At 35.8% G+C, this 19,610-nt stretch overlaps 1 protein-coding gene across 5 annotated transcripts in view; it reads left to right on the top strand.

Annotated features, from left to right (window-relative positions):
- The window catches only part of CNTLN (centlein), a 361,905-nt gene that overhangs the window by 236,351 nt on the left and 105,944 nt on the right, over nt 1-19,610 (top strand). For all 5 annotated transcript variants that reach the window (XM_060102081.1, XM_060102083.1, XM_060102084.1 and 2 more), the window contains exons 15-16: nt 4,656-5,197; nt 8,852-9,026. In XM_060102081.1, coding sequence (XP_059958064.1) covers nt 4,656-5,197; nt 8,852-9,026 — 717 coding nt within the window. The remainder of the gene's footprint in view (nt 1-4,655; nt 5,198-8,851; nt 9,027-19,610) is intronic.

Genomic DNA, 19,610 nt, shown 5'->3' with positions numbered 1-19,610 from the left:
TATTTTTATAATACATAGTAGAAATGAAACATATAAGTAGATCCTTTGTAAAATAATGTCTTAACATTTCACTCTGTTAAGGGATAAGTTGTGTCCCCCACCCAAATTCTTACGTCAAAGTCCTAATCCCCTGTATCTCAGAATGTGACTATATTTGAAGATGGAGGTCTTTAAAATTTTAATTAAGTTAAAATGAGGTTATTAAGGTTTAAGCCACCCAGTCTGTGTACTTTGTTATAGTAGCTCTAACAAAGTAATGCACAAACTTTAAAAAGTCGGGTGTTTTATTTCATTTTTGAAAGGAGCCATCTTTTTGGTAAATTAAATGCTCAGTACTGGACTTGAGATGATCTAATAGCACACAAACCAAATGCCTTTAACAATTCCTCAGACTTGCATTTTCAAATATATATTGAAATTTTCCTTTCTGTTTTTGGAGAGGTGAAATCAGTTTAACAATTTTTTGAGAGTATACCTTGAATAACACTTTCATATGTGCTATGGACTTTCCCTTATCAAATTCTTTAGAAGTAGTATCTCTGTTGTCCTCCATTTTAAACTTAAATGCAAATAATTTTGACCCGTTCTTATGATTAAACATAGATTCATATTAGGCAGTTAACAGACTTTAAATATTTTAAACATAACAGACCTTAAAAAGGTACTTTTCCATTGGTATCTAAAATTTTCATGAATTGTACCCAATCTTAAAATAAAAAAATAATGCCAATTTCCAAAACTGAAATCTCAAATTTAAGATGCTTGTTACATTTCTTCATTATGTTATATTTTAATCAAAAGTATAAAGTTGAGGGGCTTCCCTGGTGGTGCAGTGGTTGAGAGTCCGCCTGCCGATGCAGGGGACGCGGGTTCGTGCCCCGGTCCGGGAGGATCCCACATGCCGTGGAGTGGCTGGGCCCGTGAGCCATGGCTGCTGAGCCTGTGTATCTGGAGCCTGTGCTCCGCAGCGGGAGAGGCCACAACAGTGAGAGGCCCGCATACCGCAAAAAAAAAAAAAAACTGTAAAGTTGATTTAATAGCTAATTTAGCAATATTTAGTGCAAGTAATTATATTTCAGCTCAAGTAATTTTATTAAGTAGCTGTTATGATTAACAGTAATAGAGACAATAATGATGATGATGATGGTGATGATGATGAACCGTTTAGAACTTACCGTCTATTGAGAATTGTGGTATATGATCATATTTAATGCTTGTAACCTGCAAGATAGCTGTTACTATTCCCATTTCACAGATGAGGAAACCAAAGGTAAAGTAGGTTAAAAATTTTACCAGGTAAAGCAATCAGAGCTAGAAGTGAGATCCAGACCAGGCTCAAAATTCAATTTCCCCTAGACTGCACTGCTTCTTACTAATATTTTTATACCACCACTGTCAAAATCATTTTTTAAAGGTATACTTTTTTATTTTCATAAAATAATTTTTAAAAATACAGTCTCTTCTATTCACTCCACCCTGGAATCTAACATGCTAAAATATTTTAAAGTATATTTATGAAAACTATGCTGTTTGGGGCAGTGATTAAAAATCACTGAGAGAAACCAAAGAGAAAAAGGTGATACTCTTTTTCTGCTTGTAGTATTTTTTAGTAAATTGAGAGTATAATTTGGTGATAGAGTGATTTGGAAAAAGTAAAAATGTTCATGTATTCCTGAACACTGTATTTTTTGTCACATTATCCAGCTCTCCAATAAAGTATTTGCATTGAGAAGGAACAACAGAATTTGTTTCACAGAAATATACAGAGGTCTACAATATTCTGGTAAAAACTCATATACCTCTATTTCAGGTCAAGAGTAAGCCCTACAAAGACATAAGTCCAACAGTAGGGAGTATATCATACTAGGGAAAAAAATGATTAAAATTAGCTGAGATTCTTCATATTGTGTTGGGAAATATCCATGTCCCAGGGCAGCATAACCAGTCGGTAAATGACTGTTGAATTAAATGAAGGGGGTTGAACTCACAAGAAGACTAAGGGTGCAGAAGGATCAGAGAGGACTGAAACTCACATTAGAAACAACTTAGATCTTCACCATCATGAGTCAAGTCCAGTAAACTGGGAAGTGTTAAGAGTATGCATAAGTTTTTTGTGTATTTCTCAAATATTATTTTAAATCATTGGTTATCAATGTATCAATAATGTTTTCTCCTTTGAAGAATTTGTTTTAAGGTAAGTATGAGTCCATATAGTTTTTCAATCGTTGTATTTTTTTGTCACATTATCCAGCTCTCCAATAAAGTATTTGTATTGAGAGGGATCAATAGAATTTGTTTCCCAGAAATATACAGAGGTCTACAAGTAGTCTGGTGCAAACTCATATATGTCTACTCCAGGTCAAGAGTAAGCCCTGTTAAGACCTATAAAAGTTTCTTGCTTGACTCTTTCTTTCTTGACCCTAGTTCTTTGTTCATTTTCCACATATATCTGGGAAAGTCTTCTTCCCCATACAGCTTGTGTAATAGTGGGATGGGCACAAAATCCTGAACTTGAATCCCAGTTTAAACCAGGAAATGTTTACGTCTGTGTGTTAAGTTTTCAGAGCTTCCATTCCTCTTCTGGGAAGATAATTATCGGTTCTACTTACCTCACCTGTTTTTGAGATTATCAGAAGAGATTGTGTTTATTAAAAATTTTTATAAATGGTAAAATGTACTATAAGGGAACAAAATTTGTCACTACAAAAGTCTCTTTAGCATATGGATTATTTTGAGTCAAAAACAATCAAGGCCCAAAAGACTCAGGAAGAAACTTTGACCTTCCACCTGACTGCCTAAGAGAATGAAGATAGAGGACCTATTCCAGGAAGGGAACTATCACCATAGATAACTGTAGTATAAACTAGGTGTGTGTTGTCAGGGAAGAATCTAGCAAATTGTCTGTTAAAATTTCTCTCTGTGTCCTATTGTCTCTGCATGGTTCAGCAAACATTTGTTTACCATGAATTTGTTTTTCCATCTCCTTGTTAATTGCCTTCCTCCTAAACCACTAGCACCAACATCCTCTTTTCTCTTTAGCTGAAAATGGTATTTAAGGCGAGGAGGGTTTTGGCCATTTCATTGAGTTACTGTGTTTTCCTGGGTCTCTCCCATGTACACATGTTATAAAACCTTTGATTTTCTCCTGTTAATCTGTCTCATGTCAATTTAATTCTTAGACCAGCCATAAGAACACAGAAGGGTAGAGAGAAATGTCTTCCTCCGCAACAGTGCTTTACAAACAGTATTGAATATTTTTCAAGATTTAAGTTGAAATCAACTCCTCCTTGAAATTTTTGTACTCATGGCTTAGAATCAGTTGCTCTTTCCTTTATGTCCAGACTAATGGCACTTAGATTCTACCCTTTATTAGCTTTATTTGTGCAATTGTCTTTGTTTCTGAATAGTTTTTGAAATTTCTTAAGTTCAAGAATTATATATTATTTCTGTGTCCTACAACATGAACACTGTTCAATGAAATAAATGTAAAAAAATTAATTCATATGAAACCTTGAAATAATTATTTTAACATTGTTAGATTTCCTTTTTTTTTTTTTTTTTTTGGTAAAAAGTTCCTGTATTGTATAAACTAAGGACCTCACGACTATTAAAATTACATTTTTATAATTTAGGAAAAAGCAGCCTCAATAGATCATTTTGTATTTAGGTCATCAGTTTTTCATATGATAGTTAAATATTGAAGGCTAATTTTATTTTAATAATAAAGTTTCCCTATGTACTATTTTCAAACTTTTTGTATAAATTTTTTTCTCTGAAAGTATTCTTTTTCACAAGTAATAAAATGAGGGGGAGCAAAATATATCACCCGAAAATATGTCTCTGGCATATTGATTATTTTAGGCTGATTATTTTTAAGAAACTACAGACATAGGAAAAGCTCTGAAAACTGAGTAGAAGTTATCCCTTTGTAAGAAACATTAACATTTATAAGGGAAATCTCCATTTGTAAGGGGGTATACCTTGCTGTACCAGGAAGATGAAGATGACCAAATCTCTAAAACTGTAATCAGTGGAGAAGGCAAGGACTTAAATCTGCCTAACAGCCAGACCCTTGTTTACTGTGCTTTTCCTGGGAACCTCCTATAACTGACTCCCACCCACCAAAATCTTACATAGTCTTTAGATGAAAATGGTATTTAAGGTGATGGCTTAGGCCATTTCGGGGAGTTACTCAGTTTTCCTGGGTATCTCCCAAGTATACAGGAGGTATACATGTTATTAAATTTTTGTTTTTCTCTTGTTAATCTGTCTTTTATCAATTTCATTCTGAGACCAGCCAAAGAACCTAGAATGGTAGAAGGAAATTTTTTTCCTTTCCAACAGTAGACTATAAAGCCAAAGCACTTACAGTCTCAGAGAACTCTGCCTAGCTTATTAGCATACTTGGTTCTGTGTCACATTGTGTAGAATTTTAACTTCTTTTACCATCTGTCCTTTATTCAACAGATGTATTATTGCATTTTAGAATGTATTTATGTACACCACCTTAGAATTTTTTAGAAATTAAGTACTTCAGATTTATTTTGTCCTTGTGCTAAATGAAATTTTATTTTCATAAGTTAGAAATGACAATAAAAATACAGTAGATTCTGGATTTGGACTTTTAAAAGAATAAATTAAACTTTTCTGTTTAGGTCATTGAATTGGAAAATCGGCTAAAATCTTTTGAGAAAAGGTCAAGAAAATTAAAAGAAGGGAATAAAAAATTAATAAAAGAAAATGATTTCCTGAAATCCCTTGTAAAACAGCAGCAAGAAGACACAAAGACCAGAGAAAAAGAGCTGGAACAACTGCAAAAGGGAAGTAAAGATGTAGAAAAAGACAAAGCTGAACTTCAAGTAAAACTCAGTGAGCTGGAGATAGAAGTCACTTCCCTAAGGAGACAAGTGGCAGAAGCTAATGAGTTGAGAAATGAAAATGAAGAGCTGATGAATTCAGTGGAGAAATTACAGCGTTCAGCAGACAAAGCTAAATCTGAGATGACCACCACAGAAGTGAGATCTGGATCTAGACAATCTGATTGTAAGGCAACCACTACCAAGGTTAAATTTAAAGCGGCCAAGAAAAAGTGCTCCGTGGGTCGTTACCACACTGTTCTCAATCACTCCATCAAGGTCATGAGCAATGTGTTTGAGAACCTCAGCAAGGACGACTGGGAGGATGTGTGTGAAGGCAGGTAAGGCTCTCATTAACTTAGCTCAGTGGTGGGGACACTGTGCATATGTAAAGAACCAGCAAATGGAGATTGAATTTCAACTACTGTCGATTTGGTATTCAGAAAAAATACTGTCAGATCCTTTGAAATATCTTGGGAGGTCTTGTTCTGAGCTTATTGACTGAAATTTGCATGCAAAATTAGCCACAACTGCATGAGTGTTTGAATAGGTGCCAGGAAACCCAAAAGAAGGCAATGCTTGATTTCTTCCAGTGATGCTATTTTCATGCAGTCATGAGGCTTGAAATTGACAGTTTGGCAGGTTGATTTAATTTGCTGGCCCTTTGCATATTCACCACTGACAGCTAAGGATTCCCAGGCAAGCCTACTAAGTCGGTTTAGTTATCTTGTGACATGGCAACCTGGGAGGAGAAACATTTTTTCCCCTTAATTTAGTTAGATAAATTTTGAATGACCCATTTCAGCTTGTTACCAGATGTCTACAAGCTGTTTAACATCCTTTAAATTAAGAACCATCTTCACTAATTATTTCATGTATGTATTATGCAGAGTCATTGTGCTAACTTTAATTGAAGGAGGTTAAAAATTAGTTCTTTAAAGTTAAAGCTCTACAGATTCCTAGTTTTAAGTTATCTAACCCCTAGTGAATAACAACAGGGGAATACTAAAAATCTATAATATTTCTTACCCTTACCCCTGGCTATACATTCATACATTGAAGCACATCAGTAAAACCACAAAGGCAAGTGGATAATAGAACACCTCTTTTTATACCTAGATAATAGGGAAGTTTAATGTGGCCAGAATTGTTAACAGACACATGGAACAATTTTCCGTAATTCTGTCTTGGTTTATGATGGCGCATATTTCCTTTTATTTTCCCAAGTTTTTTTTTTTTTTTTTAAATCTGCAGTCATGATCTGTTTTAGATTTGGGATGTTTCTGGATAGTTTTCTTAGACATAGATCTGAAACATTTTAAAATGCAATTCTCAAACTTGTTTGCATATTAGAATCACCTGGGGATCTTATAAAAATTCCAAAGCTCAGGCCACATCCCAGAACAATTAAATCATAACTTCTGGAGTGAGATACAAGCTTCAGTATGTTTTGAGGCTCTCCAGCTGATTCCAATATGCAGACAAGTTTGCGAACCACTGTTTTAAACGATCAGTGGTCATGCCTCTGGTCTTTAGGCAGGTGAAAAACTCAAAAACAAATTTAGGAAAATAAGGAAGAAAGACCAAATCTGCGTTCCTGTTTCTTTGTTACCTCTTCTAAGGTTTTCTTCCCTGTTCTCAAAAGCAGTTAGAGATAAAATCCTACTTAGCTTAAAACCCACTAAGCGTTTATCTTTGTCTTCCAGGAAATTCTGGTTTCATCTACTAATTATATCTCAGCCAGTTGGTACTACCACACTCTTCATAATATAGTGGTACATATTTACTGGTGTATGTATGTCTGAATAAATATGTGAAAGTTAAGGAATACCCTCAGTTCAATTTCATCTTGTTAGTGCATGTGCAGAAGGTCACGTATCTTGGGAGATGTATCACACAATATCTCTTAAAACATAGGATTGTCATTTAAGTTATTAGCAGTGAAACTCAGTTTTACACTGTGAGGATTAATTGTTACATTTCCTGCCTGACAGAACGGTCTCAGGAATCACTCAGCTGCAAAGAATTCTCAAGCAATTAGAAATCCCACAATGGAGCTTCAGGACTTCAGGACATTCTATTTCTTTTAACTTTTCATAGTCTGAAATATAAGAAATTTACTTGGATACTGAGGAAAATAGAACTTGGCCCTTTATTTATTTGTATATAGAATATTATATAATTATTACCTTATGAATATTTATTTCCCATAGTTGAATAGTATTACAAGAGCATGATGTCAAAGAACAAAAATAATATGATTTAGTAACGAGCATGAAGACCTCTATTCGTGGGAAAACATGCATGGATAAGGGGAGTCCAGTGCCTAACAAGCTGTGGAGCACTCTTTCAAGGGATTTGGGGCAGGAGGGAGTTTTATAGAGCATTATAAGAGACAAAGCAGAAACAGGGCATGATTTGCTAGGAGGTCAGGGATTTTCTTGTAAAGCTAGCGGGTCCTATTTTCTAGGGTAAGGTAGCTAGCTAAAGTTCACAAACTAGCTAAAGCTGAATTGGAGGATTGTGATTGGTATATGTTAGCTTTCCTTGACAGTGATGCATTTCTCATTAGTGCAGCTGACTTAGGTTCCAGTTTCTGACATGGGCCAGGCCGCTGGGGCAGCCTGCATTTTGTGGGTCCCGATATATGAATTATCTTTATCAATGCCCATTCAGTGATAGGTAACAATCAGGAGGAGTTGTTAATACCTAGAAGAAGAAAAGCAGAATTTCAGCAAAACATGGTTATCAAATCTGGATAATGTGACACTGAAAGGGCTGGAAAATACTTTACAAGATAGAATCAAAATCCCCAAAGATCTCAATAGACTGGGAAGATATAGTTATCCAAAAGACTACAGCGTCCTTTACTTGGCTATAAAATATCAGTTGTTCAACTATGCAATGGGGAAAATATGGGACTTTGTAATAGTGAATGTAAAAATATATTTTGTTAAATCCTGTAAGAGTCTCAGTACAATATGCATGCTGGAAAAGCTTATACAAATTTAGTCTACATCTACCAGGAGTTCTACTAAGTACTTCTCATTGTACACTTGAAGTATGAAATTGAATTCTGGACATAATGCTCCATCAAAATAAGCTGGTGTACTTTTCAAGAGGGACCAGGATGGGAAAGCATCTCAAGAGCATTCATGTTAGGAGTACTTGAACAAGCTAGGGATGTTTTCCTTAGAGATGTTGCAAGCATCATATAACTATATCCAAATAGTTACATCATCCATGTGGAAAAGGGATTGAACTTAAATTTCTGCTCAGCATCAACACCAGCACTTCTAATCTTCTTCCCTTTATATTTTTTCTTTAACACAAACTGTTAACATACTATGTTATATATATATATAACTTAGTCCTCTTCTTTGTCACCTGTCTCCCCACCCCACTGGGCTGAAAGCTACCTGAGGGCAAGGAGTTTCATCTATTTTTTTTTTTCACTCACTACTTTACCCTTGTACCCAGAAAAGTGCCTGGTACATAGTTGGTGCTTAACAAGTATTATAGTGAATGATGAATACCCATAAGAGATGGAACTAGATCAATGCATGAAAGGCTCAGAGATTCAGATTTTGTTCCAGACTAGGAGAAAACTTTCTGTTAGAAATATTAAAACTTTCTGCCCTGGGTCAGAAAGTAGTGAGTGTTCCAACCCTGCAAGCGTTAAAACGTGCTTCCTGAGTTAACACTTGCAGAAATACTATAGAAGTGATGCTAGCAAGCATGTGATATTAGATAGTCTAACTTCTTGATGAGATTTTGTAATTGTGTAAAATATATTTAAACTAATTTTCTCTCAATATATTTTGAGTAATCTTCTCTCTTAACAATGAGAACCAGTAAATGCCCAAATTAAACTTGTAGCTATCTATATAACCTGTGATGTAATATTATTTGGTCTTGAACTTAAAGAGGTACGTTTAACAGCTCTTCTTCTTGGGCTTTATTTCCCCCCCCCCCCCACTTTTTTCCAAAATCAGTGATTCTGAAACACAGACCTTACAAAATTTGGGAACAATTATTGTAGAAACATCCCAGAATATAAGTCCTACAGACGATAGAGGAGACCAGAAAGAAAGCCAAACAGAAGACAGCCAAATGCAAGGAAAAGAAATAGTACAAATATATCCAAATGTAGATGGAAAGACTCCAAAGGTATATCACAATTTTGCTTAATTATAAGCTATGTTTTTAATGTTATCTCATGCTTCATAACATAAATCAATTTTTGTTGCCAGTGATTTAATTTAAATCCTTAAAAAATGGTTTTCCTTGGAATATACAGTGAAAATACTCACTTAATAATTTTCAAGTACAAATTTAGTATAATCTTTTGCATAGATGAACATGGAAATAGATATAATTTCCCTGAATATAAATCTTAAGGTATTTATATTTCAGCCAAAAAAAAATAAATGTGATAATAAGCTCATTGCTGTTTCCAGGTATATAAAATATATGAAAAGAAGAAATTTCTATTTTTATATTAGCCTTCATGATAATAAATTATTTAGTCTGACTAAATTTTTAAATTTCTGATTTCTACGTAATGTATTTTATTCCCCAGTGTATTTTTTTAATTTTGCTTTTCAGAATTTTTTCTAATTTCAACCTAATGTATTTTATTCCCCAATATATTTTATTTTATTTTTTATTTTCTTTATTTTTATTTTTTCTAAAGTTTTATTTACATGTTTACAATTGAGATGCTTATTCTGCTTATATCTTTTTTTAACATATTGGTGTATAATTGCTTTACAATGTTGTGTTAGTTTCTGCCATATAATGAAGTTAATCAGCTATACGTATACATATATTCCCATATCCTATCCCTCTTGCATCTCCCTCCCACGCTCCTTATCCCACCCCTCTAGGTGGTCACAAAGCACCTAGCTGATCTCCCTGTGCTATGCGACTGCTTCCCTCTAGCTATCTGTTTTACATATGGTAGTGTATATATGTCAATGCAACTCTCTCACTTCATCCCATCTTACAGTTCCACCTCCCCATGTGCTCAAGTCCATTCTCTACATCTGCGTCTTTAGTCCTGTCCTGCCCCCTTTTTTTTTTTTTCGACACTCCATATATATGTGTTACCATACGGTATTTGTTTATATCTTTCTGATTTACTTCACTCTGTATGACAAATGCTGGGTCCATCCAACTCACTACAAATAACTCAATTTCATTTCTTTCTTTGGCTGAGTAGCATTCCACTCTATATATATGCCACATCTTCTTTATCCATTCATCTGTCGATGGACTCTTAGGTTGCTTCCATGTCCTGGCTGTTGTAAATAGTGCTGCGTTGAACATTGGGGTACATGTCTCTTTTTGAATTATGGTTTTCTCAGGGTATATGCCCAGTAATGGGATTGCTGGGTCATATGGTAGTTCTATTTTTAGTTTATAAGGAACCTCCAATACTGTTTCTCCATAGTGGCTTTATCAATTTACATTCCCAGCAACAGTGCAGAAGGTCTCCCTTTTCTCCACCCTCTCTCCAGCATTTATTGTTTGTAGATTTTTTGATGATGGCCATTCTGACCGGTGTGAGGTGATACCTCATTGTAGTTTGAATTTGCATTTCTCTAATGATTAGTGATGTTGACCATCCTTTTATGTGTTTGTTGGCAATCTGTATATATTCTTTGTAGAAATGTCTATTTAGGTCTTCTGCCCATTTTTGGATGGGGTTGTTTGTTTTCTTTCTATTGAGCTGCATGAGCTTCTTGTATATTTTGGAGATTAGCCCTTGTTAGTTGCATCATTTTCAAATATTTTCTCCCATTCTGAGGGTTGTCTTTTCGTCTTGTTCAAGGTTTCCTTTGCTGTGCAAAAGCTTTTAAGCTTCATTAGGTCCCATTTGTTTATTTTTGTTTTCATTTCCATGTCTCTAGGAGGTGGGTCCAAAGGAATCTTGCTGTGATTTATGTCATAGAGTGTTCTGCCTATGTTTTCCTCTAAGAGTTCTATAGTGTCTGGCCTTACATTTAGGTCTTTAATCCATTTTCAGTTTATTTTTGTGTATGGTGTTAGGGTGTGTTTTAATTTCATTCTTTTACATGTATCTGTCCATTTTTCCCAGCACCACTTATTGAAGAGGCTGTCTTTTCTCCATCGTATATTCTAGCCTCCTTTATTAAACATAAGGTGATCATATATGCATGGGTTTATCTCTGGGCTGTCTATCCTGTTCCATTGATCTATATTTCTGTTTTTGTGCCAGTACCATATTGTCTTGATTATTGTAGCTTTGTAGTATAGTCCGAAGTCAGGGAGCCTGATTCATCCAGGTTTGTTTTTCTTTCTCAAGATTGCTTTGGCTATTCGGGGTCTTCTGTGTTTCCATACAAATTGTAAATTTTTTTGTTCTTTTTCTGTGAAAAATGCCATGGGTAATTTGATGGGGATTGCATTGAAGCTGTAGTTTGCTTTGGGTCGTATAATCATTTTCACATTGTTGATTCTTTCAATCCAAGAACATGGTATATCTCTCCATCTGTTTGAATCATCTTTAATTTCTTTGATCAGTGTCTTATAGTTTTCTGCATACAGGTCTTTTGTCCCCTTAGGTAGGTTTATTCCTAGATATTTTATTCTTTTTGTTGCAGTGGTAAATGGGAGTGTGTTCTTAATTTCACTTTCAGATTTTTTATCATTAGTGTATAGGAATGCAAAAGATTTCTGTGCATTAATTTTGTATCCTGCTACTTTACCAAGTTCATTGATTAGCTCTAGTAGTTTTCTGGTAGCATCTTTAGGATTTTCTATGTATAGTATCATGTCATCAGCAAACAGTGACAGCTTTACTTCTTTTCCGATTTGGATTCCTTTTATTTGTTTTTCTTCTCTGGTTGCTGTGGCTGAAACTTCCAAAACTATGTTGAATAATAGTGGAAAGAGTGTGCAACTTTGTCTTGTTCCTGATCTTAGAGGAAATGGTTTCAGTATTTCACCATTGAGAATGATGTTTGCTGTGGGTTTTTCATATATGGCCTTTATTATGTTGAGGTAAGTTCCCTCTATGCCTATTTTCTGGAGAGTTTCTTCATAAGTGGTTGTAGAATTTTGTAAAAGGCTTTTTCTACATCTAATGAGATTATCATATTTTTTTAACATCTTTTTTGGAGTATAATTGCTTTATAGTCCTTTATGCTTTATAATTGCTTTATACTACTTTATATTGCTTTATGGTGTCTTAGTTTCTGCTTTATAACAAAGTGAATCAGTTATACATATACATATGTTACCATATCTCTTCCCTCTTGCGACTCCCTCCCTCCCACCCTCCCTATCCCACCCCTCTCGGTGGTCACAAACCTCAGAGCTGATCTCCCTGTGCTATGTGGCTGCTTCCCACTAGCTATCTCTTTTACATTTGGTAGTGTATATATGTCCATGCCACTCTCTCACTTTGTCACAGCTTACCCTTCCCCTTCCCCATATCCTCAAGTCCATTCTCTAGTAGGTCTGTGTCTTTATTCCCGTCTTCCCCTATGTTCTTCATGACTTTTTTTTTCTTAGATTCCATATATATGTGATGGCATACGGTATTTGTTTTTCTCTTTCTGACTTACTTCACTCTGTATGACAGACTGTAGGTCCATCCACCTCACTACAAATAACTCAATTTCGTTTCTTTTTATGGCTGAGTAATATTCCATTGTGTATATATGCCACATCTTCTTTATCCATTCATCTGTTGCTGGATACTTAGGTTGCTTCTATGTCCTGGGTATTGTAAATAGAACTGCAGTAAACATATTGTTACATGACTCTTTTTGAATTATGGTTTTCTCAGGGTATATGCCCAGTAGTGGGATTGCTGGGTCGTATGGTAGTTCCATTTGTAGTTTTTTAAGGAACCTCCATACTGTTCTTCATAGTGACTGTATCAATTTACATTCCCACCAACAGTGCAAGATAGTACCCTTTTCTCCACATCCTCTCCAACATTTATTGTTTCTAGATTTTTTGATGATGGCCATTCTGACTGGTGTGAGATGATGTCTCATTGTAGCTTTGATTTGCATTTCTCTAATGATTAATGATGTTGAGCATTCTTTCATGTGTTTGTTGGCAATCTGTACATCTTCTTTGGAGAAGTGTCTGTTTAGGTCTTCGGCCCATTTTTGGATTGGGTTGTTTGTTTTTTTGTTATTGAGCTGCATGAGCTGCTTGTAAATTTTGGAGATGAATCCTTTGTCAGTTGCTTCATTTGCAAATTTTCTCCCATTCTGAGGGTTGTCTTTTGGTCTTGTTTATGGTTTCCTTTGCTGTGCAAAAGCTTTGAAGTTTCATTAGGTCCCATTTGTTTATTTTTGTTTTCATTTGCATTTCTCTAGGAGGTGAGTTCAAAAGGACCTTGCTGTGATTTATGTCATAGAGTGTTCTGCCTTTGTTTTCCTCTAAGAGTTTGATAGTTTCTGGCCTTACATTTAGGTCTTTAATCCATTTTGAGCTTATTTTTGTGTATGGTGTTAGGGAGTGTTCTAATCTCATACTTTTACATGTACCTGTCCAGTTTTCCCAGCATCACTTATTGAAGAGGCTGTCTTTTCTCCACTGTATATTCTTGCCTCCTTTATCAAAGATAAGGTGACCATATGTGCGTGGGTTTATCTCTGGGCTTTCTATCCTGTTCCATTGATCTATATTTCTGTTTTTGTGCCAATACCATACTGTCTTGATTACTGTAGCTTTGCAGTATAGTCTGAAGTCAGGGAGCCCGCTTCCTCCAGCTCCATTTTTTTGTTCTCAAGATTGCTTTGGCTATTCGGGGTCTTTTGTTTTTCCATACAAATTGTGAAATTTTTTGTTCTAATTCTGTGAAAAATGCCAGTGGTAGTTTGATACGGATTGCATTGAATCTGTAGACTGCTTTGGGTAGTAGAGTCATTTTCACAATATTGATTTCTCCAATCCAGGAACATGGCACATCTCTCCATCTATTTGTATAATCTTCAATTTCCCTCATCAGTGTCTTATAATTTTCTGCATACAGGTCTTTTGTCTCCTTAGGTAGGTTTATTCCTAGATATTTTATTCTTTTTGTTGCAATGGTAAATGGGAGTGTGTTCTTAATTTCACTTTCAGATTTTTCATTATTCGTGTATAGGAATGCCAGAGATTTCTGTGCATTAATTTTGTATCCTGCTACTTTACCAAATTCATTGATTAGCTCTAGTAGTTTTCTGGTGGCATCTTTAGGATTTTCTATGTATAGTAAGTATCATGTCATCTGCAAACAGTGACAGCTTTACTTCTTTTCCGATTTGGATTCCTTTTATTTCTTTTTCTTCTCGGATTGCTGTGGCTAGAACTTCCAAAACTATGTTGAATAAGAGTGGTGAGAGTGGGCAACCTTGTCTTGTTCCTGATCTTAATGGAAATGGTTTCAGTTTTTCACCCTTGAGGACGCTATTGGCTGTGGGTTTGTCATATATGGCCTTTATTATGTTAAGGAAAGTTCCGTCTATGCCTACTTTCTGCAGGGTTTTTATCATAAATGGGTGTTGAATTTTGTTGAAAGCTTTCTCTGCGTCTATGGAGATGGTCATATGGTTTTTCTCCTTCAAATTGTTAATATGGTGTATCACGTTAATTGATTTGCGTATGTTGAAGAATCCTTGCATTCCTGGAATAAACCCCACTTGATCATGGTGTATGATCCTTTTAATGAGCTGTTGGATTCTGTTTGCTAGTATTTTGTTGAGGATTTTTGCATTTTTTTTATCAGTGATATTGGCCTGTAGTATTCTTTCTTTGTGACATCTTTGTCTGGTTTTGGTTTCAGGGTGATAGTGGCCTCGTAGAATGAGTTTGGGAGTGTTCCTCCCTCTGCTATATTTTGGAAGAGTTTGAGAAGGCTAGGTGTTAGCTCTTCTTTAAATGTTTGATAGAATTCGCCTGTGAAGCCGTCTTGTCCTGGGCTTTTGTTTGTTGGAAGATTTTTAATCACAGTTTCAATTTCAGTGCTTTTGATTGGTCTGTTCATATTTTCTACTTCTTCCTGGTTCAGTCTTGGCAGGTTGTGCATTTCTAAGAATTTGTCCATTTCTTCCAAGTTGTCCATTTTATTGGCATAGAGTTGCTTGTAGTAATCTCTCATAATCCTTTCTATTTCTGCAGTGTCAGTTGTTACTCTCCTTTTTCATTTGTAATTCTATTGATTTGAGTCTTCTCCCTTTTTTTCTTGATTAGTCTGGCTAATGGTTTATCAATTTTGTTTATCTTCTCAAAGAAGCAGCTTTTAGTTTTACTGATCTTTGCTATCATTTCCTTCATTTCTTTTTCATTTATTTCTGATCTGATCTTTATGATTTTCTTTCCTTCTGCTAACTTTGGGGGTTTTTTGTTCTTCTTTCTCTAATGGCTTTAGGTGCAAGCTTACGTTGTTTATTTGAGATGTTTCCTGTTTCTTAAGGTAGAATTGTATTGCTGTAAACTTCCCTCTTAAAACTGCTTTTGCTGCATCCCATAGGTTTTGTGTCGTCGTGTCTCCATTGTCATTTGTTTCTAGGTATTTTTTTATTTCCTCTTTGATTTCTTCAGTGATCACTTCGTTATTAAGTAGTGTAATGTTTAGCCTCCATGTGTTTGTAATTTTTACAGATCTTTTCCTGCAATTGATATGTAGTTTCATAGCATTGTAGTCAGGAAAGATACTTGATATGATTTCAATTTTCTTAAATTTACCAAGGCTTGATTTGTGACCCAAGATATGATCTATCCTGGAGAATGTTCCATGAGAACTTGAGAAAAATGTGTATTCTGTTGTTGTTGGATGGAATGTCCTATAAATATCAATTAAGTCCTTCTTGTTTAATGTATCATTTAAAGCTTGTGTTTCCTTATGTATTTTCATTTTGGATGATCTGTCCATTGGTGAAAATGGGGTGTTAAAGTCCCCTACTATGATTGTGTTACTGTCGATTTCCCCTTTTATGGGTGTTGGTATTTGCCTTATGTATTGAGGTGCTCCTATGTTGGCTGCATTAGTATTTACAATTGTTATATCTTTTTCTTGGATCGATCCCTTGATCATTATGTAGTGTCCTTCTTTATCTCTTTTAATAGTCTTTATTTGAAAGTCTATTTTGTCTGATATGAGAATTGGTACTCCAGCTTTCTTTTGGTTTCCATTTGCATGGAATATCTTTTTCCATGCCCTCACTTTCAGTCTGTATGTGTCCCTAGGTCTGAAGTGGGTCTCTTGTAGACAGCATATATATGGGTCTTGTTTTTGTATCCATTCAGCCAGTTTGTCTTTTGGTGGAAGCATTTAATCCATTTACATTTAAGGTAATTATCGATATGTATGTTTCTCTTCCCATTTTCTTAATTGTTTTGAGTTTGTTACTGTAGGTCTTTTCCTTCTGTTGTGTTTCTTGCCTAGGGAAGTTCCTTTAGCATTTGTTGTAAAGCTGGTTTGGTGGTGCTGAACTCTCTCAGCTTTTGCTTGTCTGTAAAGGTTTTAATTTCTCCATCAAATCTGAATGAGATCCATGCTGTGTAGAGTAATCTTCATTGTAGGTTTTTCTCCTTCATCACTTTAATTATTTCCTGCCATTATTGCAAATAATGTTGCAATGAATATTCTTGTAAATGTCTTCCACTGTACTGGTATGGATCTGTCTGTAATCAAATCCCTAGGGGGTAGAATTGGTGCACCATAGACTGTGTTTCTACGATTTTTGGTGATACTGCTATTTTCCAAAGTGATGTACCCACCAATAGGCTGTAAACATTTTTACTGCTTCTCATCAACATTTGTTATATTAGTCCTTATCTCAGCCACTTTTGTTTGTATGTTGAGGTATATCATTGTGGGTTTAGTTTACATTGTGTGATTACTAATAAAGTGTTGAATAATACTTTCTTACAATTATTGACCATTTGGAATTCTTCAGTAAATTGCTTCCTCAGCTCTCTGCCATTTTACAAATGAGTTGTCTGTCTTTTTCTTATTCATCTGTAGGAGTTCTTACATATGCTACATATGAGCCTTATGTTGATTATATACAATGTAGATATCTTGCCCTTCTCCATGCTATGCCTTTTCACTCTTTTTATTGGAATCTTTTGGGGAATAGAACATCATAATTCTAATGTGGTCAAATTTAGCAACTTTTTTCCTGTATGAATAACACTTTTTATGTTTTCTGTAATTATTTTCTACCTACTTCAACTTAGATATTTTTATACTACCTTACTTGTTATCTTTTTCTATATCATCTGATTTACTGTTTTGATTTTTATGTCTGTCTGGCATTGATTTTTGCATGTGATGAATGATAGGGATTAAGCTTTACACTTTGCTCCACTGTGTTCAACAGCACCAACTTGCTGTAAATCACACATGCATATACATGCAGGTATGTCTCTAGACTTTTTCTTCTGTTCCATCAGTATATTTATCTATACCATAGTGTCCCATTACGGTTATTGTATAGTATTCTTGATTTATAATAGAGCAAGTCTCCCACCTTGTTTTCTTTCAAGAGTCTCTTCAGTATTCTTGGTCCTTGGCTCTTTAGAATCAGCTTCTCACAAACAATTCTTTGGGATTTTGTTAGGGACTGTATAAATATAAATTTAATAATAAAACTATGAGAAGACTCTGAAAGGTGGAGAGGAGACACACCAGGTAGGGATGTCAGCACTGGAAGAAGATGGTTGGTGAGTTCTCTGGGTTTTCATTTTGCCTGACATATCCTGGCTTGGGTACTGAAGAAACCTGCAACTTGGAAATGCCAATTGGTTAGATGATAAAAGCCCCCTGTAAAACCCTGTTCTCTCTAGTCAAAGGACTAGGAAATGGACAGCCCAGTAAGACAGAAAACTTTTACACAATAACTGTACTACTCTAGCCGAACACCACAGAAAAAAATGCAACCCTACCACTACCCCCACCAGTAAAGACCTAGTGGGGAACCTACACTTTCACTTTCACCTGGCTATAAGAAGGCATCCCTCCTCCTTCTAACAGGGCCCGGTGAGGGGCCAATGGTAATGACTCCCTCCATTTATGTCATTAGAGACCACATGGGGAGCTGGACATCTACCTCTATCCAGCAATAAAGAGATGCCCCTTTCGTTTCCTAGCAGGGTTCCTCTAGATTTCAGAGGTGAAGTGCAGAAATTCGGACTTCCATAACCTCGCATATCTATAAAGCCTCCCACACCCTCCACACTGTGTCAAGAGAGGCCAAGTTAGGAGCAGAAACAAAGTCATGCTCCATTTCCCAACCAGGGTGGTATTAGCAGAGGTCTGTGGGGAGCCTGAACTTTCACCCCCACCAAGAGTAATGAGGTGCCCCTCCCCAACCAGGTTGTAAGCAGAGACTGGACTTCTATCCCCAACGGGCGGTAATGAGGTGGTTCTCCTTGCCCCATGAGTGTGGCATCAGAGGAAGCCTGCTAAAACAAAAGATTTAAATAAGATATGGAGTCTTGAAACATAATACCCAAAATGTCCAGGATATAACTGAAAATCACTCATTATACCTAGCAACCAGGAACACCTCAACTTGCATGAAAAAAGGAAACAACAGAAGGTAACAGCAAGATGACATAGACAATCAGATTACATGACAGCACTTTAAAGTAGCTGTCATTGAAAATGCTTCAACAAGCATTTACAAACAGGTTTGAAACAAATGAAAAAATAGAACATCTCAAGAATGAAATAGAAATTCTCATCAATGAAATAGAATATATAAAAAAGAACCAAATGGGAAATTTAACCAAAAAATAAGATAACTATTTTGTGTCTGCCCCACAGAGGATGTCATCATTCCCCACCACTCAATTTGATGTCAAGACTGGTGACACCAAACACCCACCAAGAGGGGAAGAAAGGTTTAATACTTACATAATGGAATGTAGAAGTGGCTCCACAAGTCTGAAAAACAACTGATTTTTGAAAAGTGTGCAAAAGCAGTTCAATAGAGGAAGGATAGTCTTTTCAACAAATAGTGCTGGAACAATTGGAGGTCCCTAGGCAAAAAAAATAAACCTATACCTAAACCTCACACCTTATGCAAAAATTAACTTGAAATAGATCACAGATATAAGAGTAAAACAGGGCCTCCCTGGTGGCGCAGTGGTTGAGAGTCCGCCTGCCGATGAAGGGGATACGGGTTCGTGCCCCGATCTGGGAGGATCCCATATGCCGCGGAGCGGCTGGGCCCGTGAGCCATGGCCTCTGGGCCTGCGCATCCGGAGCCTGTGCTCCGCAACGGGAGAGGCCACAACAGTGAGAGGCCCGCATACTGCAAAAAGAAAAAAAAAAAAAGAGTAAAACTAATTATAAAACTTTCAGGAGGAACCATACAAGAAAATCTCTGGGAGTTAAGACTTGCTGAAGAGTTTTTAGACATGTTATCAAAAGCATGATCCCTAAAAGTAAACATCAAATTTTGACTTCATCAAAAATTAAGAACTTTTGCTTTGTGAAAGACCCTATTAAGAGGATTAAAAAGACACACTACAGACTGGGAGGAAGTATTTATAAATCATATATTTGACAAAGGACTGATATCTTGAATATATAAGGATTTTGTTAAAGCTCAACAGTAGAAAATCAGACAATCCAAGTAGAAAACAGGCAAAAGACATGAACAGACATTTCACTGAAAAGAATAAATATATGGCAAATACACACACATAAAGATGTTCAACATCATTAACCATTAGGGAAATGCAAATTAAGACCCTGATGAGATACACATC

Source organism: Mesoplodon densirostris, chromosome 6 (assembly GCF_025265405.1).
Source record: "Mesoplodon densirostris isolate mMesDen1 chromosome 6, mMesDen1 primary haplotype, whole genome shotgun sequence".
NCBI lineage: Eukaryota > Metazoa > Chordata > Mammalia > Artiodactyla > Ziphiidae > Mesoplodon > Mesoplodon densirostris.
This window is presented reverse-complemented; position numbering and strand designations above follow the sequence as displayed.